Source organism: Chiloscyllium plagiosum, unplaced genomic scaffold, assembly GCF_037043375.1.
Source record: "Chiloscyllium plagiosum isolate Xiang-an unplaced genomic scaffold, Cpla_swu_hap1 HiC_scaffold_1, whole genome shotgun sequence".
NCBI lineage: Eukaryota > Metazoa > Chordata > Chondrichthyes > Orectolobiformes > Hemiscylliidae > Chiloscyllium > Chiloscyllium plagiosum.
The window spans coordinates 51596293-51609327 of NW_028270139.1; the positions used below are offsets into that span (position 1 = coordinate 51596293).

The 13035-nt window shown below is 40.0% G+C and overlaps 1 protein-coding gene across 7 annotated transcripts in view; it reads right to left on the bottom strand.

Annotated features, from left to right (window-relative positions):
• The window catches only part of kcnip4a (potassium voltage-gated channel interacting protein 4a), a 1154042-nt gene that overhangs the window by 28958 nt on the left and 1112049 nt on the right, over positions 1-13035 (bottom strand). For all 7 annotated transcript variants that reach the window (XM_087986801.1, XM_087986802.1, XM_087986805.1 and 4 more), the window contains one exon: positions 12439-12508. In XM_087986801.1, the coding sequence (XP_087842927.1) occupies positions 12439-12508 (70 nt within the window). The remainder of the gene's footprint in view (positions 1-12438; positions 12509-13035) is intronic.

The window sequence follows — 13035 nt, forward strand, 5'->3', positions numbered from 1 at the left end:
CCATAAATTATTAACCACATTGCCTGTGATTGCATAACTGAGGGCAGAGCAAGCCGTAACCTTGAAGTACTAGGATTTAGTACAAAATTACATCCACTGAGGCACCATATAAAATAAACCATCTGTTCAAATTCAGTTCCACTTAGACCACAATTATATGCTTTCACCTCGAATATGAAAAAAATTGTTTCTGTTTTCATTCTGAAATGTTACTCAGCCTTTCTCTGCTACTCCTCGTCCTGAAACAGTGATATGGCAATATGTTGCTGTCTTGTTCAAGTAACCATCCTTCATAACCAATTGAACTAAACTGTTTCAGCAACGATTTTAAATCATGGTGATTTGTGGCTATTGCCACATCAAGTGTCTTGAATGGCTCTTTAGCAGACTCATATAGAGCAGGTGAACTATAACAATTTGCAATGGTGCAACAGCCTTATTTGGTCACTCACTGTGCACATCAATTTCTAAACTCCAAAGTCTGCATTGCATATGCATCTGTTATGCCACAAACTGGTGTTAAGCAAAGGCAGAGTTATTGCATCAGCTTGTTCCAGATTGTCTCGGATACTGAGGCTGCTTCCAAAACCTGCTATTGAGATGAGACGAGATGACCAGAGCAGAGTGTAGATGTTCTTAATCTGTTCAGGCATAAGTCTGCAGTAAGGTAAGATATAAACCCAGGCTATTGGTCGTATTTACTACCACTGCATCACAACAGCCTGAGATGAGCAGATTATAACCAGTCTAGCTATAGAAAGCCTAATAATGTCTATGGTTGCCAATACAATTGATTGGAATTGAAACCTTAGAGATAGAAAAGGGAAAATTAATCTTAGAGGCACCAAGGTCCATTACAATGCAAATGATGGAGGTCAACTTACAGAGCACAGGCCAAGGACCTTTTTTGGTTATGTCAATCAGAATAAGATTTCATACAGAGAGCCATTTGGGCAATCTGATCCCCATTTCTGTTCTATTTATTTTATTTTGAGTTTTCTTACAACTATAATATCGCCATATCTGTTTCTTAAATGCTGCCAAACCAGATCCATGAGCTAACTGAAAGATACAGAAGTATATGGTTATTGAATCTTACAGTTCTTCTGACACTGCGTCCAGGCCAGTCCTCTCAATAGCCAGAATAATGTTATCAGCATTTGACTCCAAAAGCACATTGAGAACTGCCTCAGAGTGAACAGGCACTAGCCATGGATGGGTTTTACCAGTGCTTTGCTGATTGGCTGCAAGGATCAGAGGGCTTTATAACATGATGTTGGAAAGTATCAGGAAGGGGAACACGCCATCTTAGTGCTGGCATAGCTTGTGAAGGTCTGTAGAAATGTCAGCAATATGACTAAAGGTAATCCTGGAAATGCAATCATTACATCAGCATTGGGAGAGATCGCCAGCAAGTGGGAAACCTTGGTGGGTCTGCCAATGGACTCATGAAGGGAATTCTTCTTTATGGTTAATCTATAACCCACAGAGGGCACTTGACTTTTCAAACTTCTGCCACATATAGGGGTGTGTGTGTGTGTGTTTTTCCAAGGGTCAGCACTTCACACTGCTTTGCATTGTGCACCATCTTTAATGTTGTTGTCCATTTCACCATCATGATCTAATACTTTAACAGGTAATTGCAAATTTTTTAATGCTTCTCATTACATCCGAATGTGATGTGCTCATAAAGACTGTATAATGTAATGGAGCCAAAGCTGACATTTGGAGCAATCACTGTTAAACTATGCCCTGGAGAGATTTCTTAGTTAACCAATAAAGTTCTAACAGGAGAAGGTAAATGCAGGAAGGATGTTCCTAATGACTGGGGAGCCCAGACCCATGGATGTGGGGCAGGTTACTTAGGACTGAGATGAGGAGAAATTTCTTCATCCAGACATTGGTGAGCCTGTGGCATTCTCTGCCATGAAAAGCGGTTGAGGACAAACATTGAATGTTTTCAAGAAGAAGTTAAAGAGATGAAAGACAATGGGGAGAATGTAGAAAGAGGGTACTAAGTTGGAATATCACCCATGATCAGATTGAATGGCCAAATGGCCTCCTCCTGATCTATTTTCTATGTTTATAAAACTTCAATCACCATCACCACCTTTGCATCCAGCCACTGACCCAATCTTTTGTCCATTCTTTGACTTTCCCCTTAATTCTGTGGGCTTCCATCTTCTTATTAAGACTCCTTTCTGGCATTTTGTCAAATGTCTTCCATAAGGCACAGATACAGCATCTATTGCACCATCTCAATCATTTAGTTACTCAACTCATGCAATTCATATTTTTGCCATGGTTTCTGCCTCTTCATCACAATTCCCACTGAGTCTTTGATAGGCTCAAACCTTTTCCAAGCAAGTATCAACAAGAAACCCAAAGAACAGAAACAAATTGGTGGAAAAAAGCAGGTCTGGCAGTATCTGTGGAGAGAAAGTAGAGGTAATGTTTTGGGTCCAGAGGTGATTAAGTTCCTACTTTTGTTTCCCCCCTTTGGGGAAAGTCAAAATTTGATTGAAGTTGCATTTTTGGGTCTTTGCTGTCTTTAGCTCTCTTCTTATTTGGTTGACCTGTTAAACATCTCCTGACCCTTGCCCCTCAGGCTGCCAAGTAAAAGCCAAAACTCTTGTGATGTCACTGAGACACAACATGCTCATGTGCAAAAAAAAGAGATAAGATTAAAAGAAAACAATGGATCAGCTTATTCTAGACTGAAAAGATGCCTGATGATTTTAATTGTTAGTGAGATCAGGTTAAAATTGTCCCCTTTTCCACTTGTGTTTCATAGACTCAGAGAATGTGACAAAAGAAGATTACAAAAGAAATGATAAACTATCAACGTAGAAGACTGGATCATTGCTAGTCCAGTGGTAGATTCTTTATTCCACAGCTCAGCAGGGAAGTGGATATTCTGATTTCTGGTGCTTTAGGGAAGGATTTATGATGTGGACTTTTAAGAATCTATAGAAGGGAGGGTAATGATTTAACCTTTGTTAATCTAACAGGGACAAGCCATGATATCAACTTATTAAGGCCCTCATGGGAAATCAGCTGTGTCAAAAAATTTAAAAGCTTGTAAATACCATATTTCTCATCAATCTCAGTTCATAACAATCAATCTGTAATCTTCCTTTTGTCATTGAAGAACTTTTATCGAATCTGATCTGCAACAATCCAACAGGAAAGAGTTTGTGTATGAGATCTTGGTTTAGTTCCTCTCTAATGCCCTTAAACATATTCTGGCTTTGCAGATTTATGGTCACATTTCCTGTAATTTATGCTTGGATCTCTTGAATTAGAATATCAGATGCTTCCACACCACTTGAATTGGTCATACTAAAGTCAGAAACAATACCACTTTAGCAATGAGGCATCCTCAAATTCCCTGCAAACTTTTGCATGGACGAACACACCATTCCCTTTCAATATTTACTCCATTGTCAATGCAATTTGACTGCCCTGATTTTGTCCTAATCTGATCTTAACCGAAGCATTTGTCAATTGAATCTCTTCGCAACGGTGCTCCATTGCCTTGTGATTCCTATTGACCTGTTCTCCAACATCTTCAATTTCATATTTACAGTTTTCATCCTGAAGACATCAGCCACAGAAATGGTATAGTACTCCACGAATAGTACTAATTTTATCCATACATCTATAAAGCATCTTTGAATTATAGCATAGATACTGCCCATTGTGTCCATCTCAGCTATTTGTATACGCAACTCGTTGGATCCACTCTGCAGCCCTGCTAAATCTTTCCCTTCAAATAACTATCCACAGTCCTTTTAAAAGTCATGACTGAACCTGGCCTCCACTGCTCTTAGAGACAAAAAATACTGCAGATGCTGGAATCCAAAGTAGACAGGTAGGAGGCTGGAAGAACACAGCAGGCCAGGAAATAAGGACGTAGAGAGCCAGGAAATAAGGACGTAGAGAAGACGATGTTTCGGGTGTAACCCTTCTTCAGGATTGGGGATGGATGTAGGAGGAGCTGCAGATAAAGGGGATGGGGGGGGCAGGATGGTGAAGTAGGAATAGGTGAAGACAGGTAGTGGGTATGACCTGATTAGTCAATGGGAGGAATGAATCTGGTTGGTGGCAGGGAGAAGTGGAAGTGGGGGGGGGGGGGGGGGCGGGTGCGGAGGGGGTGGAGGGGCTGGGAAAGGAGTCAGGTTATTTGAAATTGGGGAACTCAATGTTGAGTCCTCCGGGTTGTAGGCTGACCAGACGGAAGCACAACATCATCATTCGCTATGACATTTTGCTGTTGCTTGTGTTACCACAATCTTTAAATTAATGCCCATTGGATCTCGTTCCTTCATCCATTGGAAATAGTGGCTCCCTACCTATTCTGTACAGAATCTTTATGGTTCTGAAAACCTCTAACAAATCTCTTCCTAAACTGCCCTTCTCCAAGGATACAATCTCACCTTCTGTTTATCCATGTGACTAAAACCCCTCATTACGGGAATCATTTTCTCGAATCTGCATCATTCTCTCATGCCTTCACATCTTACCTAAACTTTGGGCACAGTACTCAAGTTGGAGTTGAATCAATATGTTATAGAGCTTTATCAAAATATCTTTACTTTTAAATTCCTTGTCTTTACTTATAAATCCCAGGATCCTACATGCTTTATTAACCACTTTCTCAGATATCCCAGAACATATCTGCACCAATGCTGAATGCTGTTTAGAACTGCACGCTTTATTTTATATTGCTCATCATCATTGTTCCTACAAAATGGCATTTTTCCCAGCATTAAATTTCATCTTGTTCATACATTTCTCTACTCTGTGCTCTCTCAAAGGTTATCACTAACCAGCTCACAGTTCACAAGGCTTCTCTTATATGTCATCCTGCAAATATTGATATTTGCCCTTTCCAGTATACCCAAGTCTATTTTGTTAAAATATAATCAAGCAAAACAGTGCTCCTAACACTGACATCCTCTGAACTCCACTGTATACCTTTCTCCAAACTGAAAACCAATGGTTCACCAGAATTCTGTTACTTAACAGGCTCTAACGTTGTTGTTAAGCCGATAATGTGACACTGTACCAAATGCTTTCTGGAACATCAAATAGATCATATTAATCTCATCAAACATCTATTACCTTATATAAAAAAGCTCTAAGTAATTAAACATTTTTTTTTCTTAACAAATCTATTCTGGCTTTCCAAAATTAACCCACATTTGTGCATGTAATTGTAATTTTGTTTTTAATTATCATTTCTAAATGTTTTCTCATCACTGAGCTTATTCTTCACTGGCCTATTGTTATTGGGCGTATCTATACACCCCACTTCGGAACAAGATGTAACATATTCAGTTCTCTAGTTCTCTGGTTTCATCTCTGGTTCTGAGGTGGATTGGAAAATTATGACCTCTTCAATTCCTACAACTTTCTTTTCTCAGTATATTGATGTATCTCTTCTATTTGTACTGAATTTTCAATTGTAAGTATGAACAGTCTACAGAATACTTCCTCTTGAATGTTTAGATCATCCAGTGTTTCAATCACCTTCTTCACTATGACTTGGGTAGTACCTTCTTTGAGAAAAAGAAATGCCAAATATTCATAATTAATTTATCCGTATCTCTTATCTTGATGGGTAAACCCTCTGTTAAGTTCATAATTGGCTCCACTTAACTTTTTACTATGTTCTTACTATTTCAATTCCATTTGGTGTTAAACTGCCAGTCTCTTCTCATTTGTTTCTTCATTGTCCTATCCCTGTCCAGTTCGTCTACATTTAGGCTGCTTCTCAATCATATCCATCTCACCTGTCATTTGCACCATTCTATGACTTCATTTTACTAATTAATTCTTTCTTCAGGAAAGCTCTATATAAGTTCTATATTTTTTGTCTTTCTTTTACTCCAACTGCAAATGCACCTTTATTGTATCCAAACTATCTCCTTTTTAAAAGGCAGTGGATTGATAATCAATACTGTAACACAACAATCTTTGACTGCAGTTAATCTGGACTATCTGTACTCACTTCAGTGAAGTTGGCTTTACCCAGATTTATAGTTTTGCTCCTTGTCATTTCCATTACTATTCTAACCTTGTGATTTCATGATCACTGTCTCCTAAATGTACCCCGAATAAAGTTTGATTCACTCTCCACCATTAGGTCCAGCAATTCCCCTTTCCTTATTGGAATAGCAATGTACCAATGTAGAACATTCTCCAGAGCACACTCTAGAAACTCTTACACCTTGTTACCCCTTACACTACTACTATCTCAGTCTATATTTGAATAAATAAAACCTACAATTACAATAACTTTATAATTTTTACACTTCTATGGAACTTGCTTGTAAAGTTATTCTTCCATACCTTTGCTACTCATTGTTGACCTTTAAAATATACTCAGCTTTATAATGGTAACTCTCTGTTTCTTAGTTCTAACTCAAACAGATTCCAACCTTGAACCCTTTAAGAAAATCTGTCTCCAGCACTATAAAGTTCTCATTTATTTTCTTTCTGGTCTTTCCTGAATACCATGTATTGAGGTATATGTTGAACATGGTCCTGTCTTTTTTGAGCCAGGACTCCATTATTCTCACAATATTATGTTTCCATGTGACTTTCTGCACTTGCAGCTCAGCAACCATTTTTCTTTAACTACATTCATTCCATACATAATTTAGGCCTTATTACATTTTCTCTTATACTGATCCCACCTACTACCTTACGATTTCCTGCTCTGGTCATTTACTTCTCTCTTAATTCTCTGCATTTGGGTTTTCCTCTCTAAATCGCCTCTTGATTCCTTCACCTTTGCTGAATTCTTGTAAATCTTCTCCGGATACACTAGTAAATCAGCCCTCAAGGACATTGATTCTGGTTCTGTTCAGGTGCAACCTCCCTGACCTGAAAAGTTCCTAGCTCACCCAAACCAGATCCAAATGTCCCAGGAAACTAAAGCCTGGTGTTGTTTTCCTATTTTCATAGAGCATCTTAACCCATATTGTTGTTTTTGTGAGTCTGTTGTTTTGTCAGATTTTGGGATTTAAGATGGACCAAACACATTGCTTAACAAATACGAATTTTAAAGAAGTGATTTTGAAGTTTGAAGTTACTAACTTCAGCTTCTGTTTATTTTCAAAGTTCACTTACTGACAAAAAGTTAAGCCACACTTAAATTAGCTCCACGCTAACCTTTATGCATTGTTGAGGACTATTTTATGTGTGGAATTATTATTGAAACAGCACGTACTGAAGTTGTCCATTGAATTCACCAAATAAATTATCAAACAATATTCATCTTGAGTGAATATTTTCCCTTCCTGGCTTAATCCATTTACAAACGTAAATTAATAATTATAAACTCACCACATTGTCATAGCAGAGAATACTGGCATTTGAATCAAAAGGTGAGCATTTAAATTCCACTCCTACTCCAAGATTCTGATCACTTAATTCAGGCTGACATTTCAGTGCAGTTATGAGGAGAGCTGCACCGTCAGAAAGGCAATTTCTTTGGCTGTTATGTTAAACTGACACACCAGTTATTAATGGAGGTGGCCACAAAAGATCTCAGATTAATATTTATTGGAGAAAAAACATGAGTAATCTCCCTAGGGTCTTAGCTAAGAATGAATCCCTCAACAGACATCCCTAAAAAAAGACATATGTTGTCACTATATAATTTTAGTTAGTGAGAACTTGCTCAAGTTCAAGAAGGCATATGATATGCTTGCTTTCATTGGTTGGAACATGGAGTATAAAAATTAGCAAGACACGTTGCAGATGTTTAGAAATTTTTAGGCCACTTTTAGGATATTGTATACAATTCTTGTCGCCACACTACAAGGAGGATGTGAAGGCTTTGGAGAGGATACAGAAACTGCTCACTCTGATGTTACCTCATTTGGAGATTATTAGCTATAAGGAGAATGTTAAAGGATGAGAGGTGACCTGATAGAAGTTTACAAAATTATGAGAAGCAGGATAGAATGGATAGTCAGAGATTATTTTCCACGGTAGAAAAGTCAATTAACAGTGACTAAGGTAAAAGGGGTATGTTTAAAAATGTAAGAGGCACGTTTTTAACAGAGGATGGTAAGTGCCTGAAATGCACTATCAGAGGAGGTGGTGGTAGAAGCAGGTACAATAGCAATGTTTAACAGGCATCTTGACAGATACATGAATAGGCTGGCAATAGAGGTACATGGATGGCACAGAGGCAAATGGTTTCTAGTTTAGAAAGGCATCATGTGGCGATGCAGTCTTGGTGTGCTTAAGGGCCTGTTCCTGTGCTGTACTGTTCTTTGTCCTTATCTTGCTAATGTCATGCTCTGAGGGCATGAAGAGAATTCCCAAAGAAAACTACATTCTCTTCCAGACTTCTGTGTTTAAACTTTGTTTATTTTAGAAATAACAATTTTGCTTTACTCATAAAATGGTCCAAGTCATTGATCATATATCTGGAAGATTCTGAATCCCGTCTTGTGGAGATAGTCCAGCGAAAGCTGACATAAAGGACTTGGAAACAAGCCTTAACCCTCTAAATCATCTCTGGACAAAAAAAAAAGTATTTGGATCCTTTATGCTAAACTAGGACCTAATGCTTTTCCGATGACCTCATACCCTCACATTGGAAGTTCTGGGGAAGGTAAAGCTTCATGATTAGCTTTAACTAACGTAACATTTGGTTCACTGAGATTGACCATTGACATCCGAGGTACCTGAAACACAAACAGAAAACTCAGTAGCTCTGGTGGCATCCACGGAGAGGTAAACTGAATCAATATTCTAAGTTTAGCGACCATTCCTCAGAACAGGAAGTGATGGTGGGGGTCAAGGTTGTAGAGGAAGGAAGTCAGATTCATGGAGACAATGCCAAGCGGGAGATAGAAAAAAAGGAGCAAGTAAAGGGATGGCTGGTGATAAACTGAGAGAGACATAAATGCTGAGTGGCTGTTACCAGGATAAACCTTACAGAACAGGACCTGAAGGCCTGGGTAACAAACACGGGGAGGGTATTCACACACTGAAATAGTTAAACTCAACGCTGAGTCCTGAGGGCTATAAGGCACCTAGGTGGAGGATGGGGAGGGAGGGGAGAGTTGGGGTTCCTCCAGCTTGTATTGAGCTGCATTGAATCACTACAGCAAGCTTGACACAAGAATTTTCCCATAGGAACATGGTGATTTACTGAAGTGGCAGCAACTGGAAGCCGGGGATCATTTTAACAAACAGAGCAAAGGTGTTCTGCAAAATGGGTACCGAGTCTACATTTTGTCTCTCTAACATAGAGGAGATCACACTGAGAACAGCAAATACATAGACTGAACTGAAGTGCAGGTAAATAGCCGCTTCATCTTGAAGATATGTCTAAGGCCTTGGATAGGGAGGAGGTAAACAGATCAGTGTTACACCTTCTGAAATTTCATGAGAAGGTGCCATGGGGGTGTGGGAAGTTTTGGGAGTGGAGAAAGAATGGACCAGCGTGTCCCTAAGGAAAGGGTCCCTGTAGAATACTGACAATGGAGTGCAGGGGAACATGGGGTCTGGTGGTGGCATCCCACTCGATGTGGTAGAACTGGCAGCCTAAGATCCATTGGATATAGAGGCTGGTGGTATGGAAAGTGAGGTCAAGGGGGTCCCTATCACTATTGCAGGGCAGAGGTTTGAGGAAATGGGTCAGACACAGCTTATGGCCCTGTGATTCTCAGTTGAAGAAAAAGGTGGACGTTTCTGAGGCCTCTATTTCCCCTTCCCATTGATGTATTCATTTAGGTGTTTCTTGAATGCTGCTGCTGTATCTGCTTCCACCACCTCCCCTGGCAACATGTTCCAGGCACTCACCACCCTTTATGTAAAAAGCGTGCCTTGCACATCTCTTTTAAACATCCCCCCCCCTTGCATCTTGAATACGTGTCCTCTAGTAATTGACTCCTCCACGCTGGGAAAAAGCCTCTTTGTTTCCACTCTATCTATGTCACTTACAATCTTATAAATTTCTATCAGGTCTCCCCTCAACTTTTTGCGTTCCAGTGAAAATAAATCCAGTCTATCCAGCCTTTGTTCAAAGCTAAAATCCCCCATACCAGGCAACATCTTGGTAAACCTTTTCTCTACCCTGTCCAAAGTATCCTCATCTTTCTGGTAGTGGAGTGACCAGAACAGTACGTAATATTCCAAGTGTGGCCTAACTAATGTTTTATAAAACTGCAGCATAACTTATCTATCCTTCTAATCAATGCCCCTGCCAAGGAAGGCAAGCATGCCATATTACTATCTGTCACCTTCAGTGATCTGGGGTAAAGGTAGCTGGGAAAGTGATAGGTAGATGCAGGGGGCTAGTGATGATGATAGGTTGGAGTGGAGGGTGGACCGGATAGGTGGGAAGGAAGATGGACAGGTAGGATGGTTCAAGAGGGCAGTGCCAAGTTGGAGAGTTAGATCTGGGATGAGGTAGGGAGAGGGGAGATAATGAAGCTGATGAAATCAATGTTGATGCTGTGTGGCTGGAGGATCCCAAGGCGGAAGATGAGGCATTATTCCTCCAGGTGTCAGGTGGCTTGGTTTTGGTGATGGAGGAGACTGCGGTCTTGCATGTCCCCACCCCCTCCCATTTATCTCTGAGGCTCCTTCCCCTTCCTCCCACATACCCAAAGCAGAGCTTATGCCTGAAATGTCAAATCTCCTGTTCCTTGGATGCTGCCTAACCGGCTGTGATTTTCCAGCACCACATTTTTTGACTCTGATCTCCAGCATCTGCAGTCGTCACTTTCCCCACTTCAGTGGTCTCAATAACTTGATTGAGTTTTTTGAGGAGTTGATGAAGATGATTGATGAGGGAAAAGCAGTTGATGTTGTCTACATGGACTTCAGTAAAGCTTTTAACACAGTCCCTCATGGCAGACTGGTACAAAAGGTGAAGGCACATGGTATCAAGAGTGAGCTGGCAAGATGGATACAGAACTGGTTTAATCATAGAAGACAGGGGTAGCAGAGGAAGGATGTTTTTGGAATGGAGTGCTGTAACTAGTGGTATTCCACAGGGATCAGTATGGGACCTCTGCTGTTCGTGATCTACATAAATGATTTGGAGGAAAACATAGATGGTTTCATTAGTACATTTGTAGACGATACAAAGTTTAGTGTGCTGTGGATAGTGAGGAGATTGTCAGAGGATACAATAAGATATGAACAGTTGGAGTATGGGCAGAAAAATGGGGCAGATGGAATTTATTCCAGACAAATAAGAGGTATGCATTTTGGAAAGTCAGATACAGGTGGAAATTATACAGGGAGTGACAGAACCCTTAGGAGTCTTGATATGCAGAGGGATCCAGGTGTGCAGGTCCACAGACCACTGAACGTGGTGAAAGTGAGCACTGCAGATGCTGGAGATCAGAGTCAAAAAGTGTGGTGCTGGAAAAGCACAGTCGGTCAGGCAACATCCAAGGAACAGGAGAATTGACATTTCGGGCATAAGCCCTTCATCAGGAATGTGGGGGAAGGGGGAGGGAGCTCAGAGATAAATAGGAGGGGGGGGTGCTGACATGTAAGTCCTGGGTCTCCTCCACCGTCAAATCCTAGCCACTTGACGCCTGGAGGAAGAATGCCTCATCTTCCGCGTTGGGACCCCCCAACTACACGGCATGAGTCTTGACCATGCTGTCTATCGCTAATCAGTCCTTTTGCTTCTATATGCACATAGATCTTGTCCCTGAGAATCTTTTTAATAATTTCTCTACCACTGACGTGAGGCTCACAGGCCGGTAATTTCCTTAATAGTTTTCACTAAACAAAAAAGAGTCCAAAGAACTGCGGATGCTTGAAATCCAAAACTAAAGTAGAAAAACCTGAAAAAACCCAGCAAGTCTGGCAGCATTGTGGAGAGAAAGCAGAGCTAATGTTTTAGGTCCAGTGACCCTTCTTCAGAACTGAAAAGAGCCACAGGACCCAAAATGTTAACTCTGTTCTTTCTCCACAAATGTTGCCAGAGCTGCTGAGTTTTTATTTCAGGTATTCCTGTAATGTTTTTCGCTTTTCCAAAATTGGAAGCTGAAAACTGGAGGTGGGTAACACCCTTTAGCCTATCTCAGGAAGGGATGGGAGTGAAAAGACATAAGTGAGTTCTGAAAAAGAGTCATACTGAACTCGAAATGTTAACTCTGTTTTTCTCTCCTTAGATGCTGTCAGACCTGGTGAGTTTCTCCAGCATTCTCTGTTTGTTTAACTCAAACAATGTTTTGCTGTTTCTGTGTAATGAGGGCAAAGCAATCACAATTCAAGTCATCGTCATTCTCCCTTTGTCTTTGATACTGGAGTTACTGTGCTTCAAAGAGTTCTTCACATTCTGTGAAGCACTTTGCGACATCTTGGTTTCATGGAATGTGCTATAAAAATGCAAGTTCTTTCTTATACTGATTACACTAATTTTCATGTAAAACTTCTCACCTCCTTGGGGAAAAAACTGTGCGTAAATCTCTTTGAATGTCTCTTCATTAACTATGCCACTGGGACATTCCTGTGGTTAAGCAGAAACAAAACACAATGAATAAATCCTTTATACTGAAACAAGTATATTTTATATTTATCTGTACATTAACTTCACAGCCACAATAAATGATGTACTATTTACGTCAATAAAATAATATGAGGGATTACACATAATTTGATGCTGTGATTTTTAAAACTTCAATTTTAATTTTATAGTCTGACATTAGGATTAGGCACATACTTAAATATTCATTTTGTTCCTGTGCAATGGTGCATTGTGCTCCTCTTCAAATTAATAGCAACAAATAGTTACTGGTTTGACAAATTGTGAAATTAACCACCATGGCTGCAAGCAAGACAAATATTCTCGGTAAGGCTAAAATATATTGTGCAAACAAATTGCAATTATCTAATGAGTGCAAACACTGAGAGCTCTATTATGTCAAGCACATTTTCTGCTTCAGGACTTTGACTGGCATTTTGAGACAATGTGCAAATAACTTGGAGGAACTGCATTGGATTGCCTCCGGGAACATTATGCATGAACCAAAAATT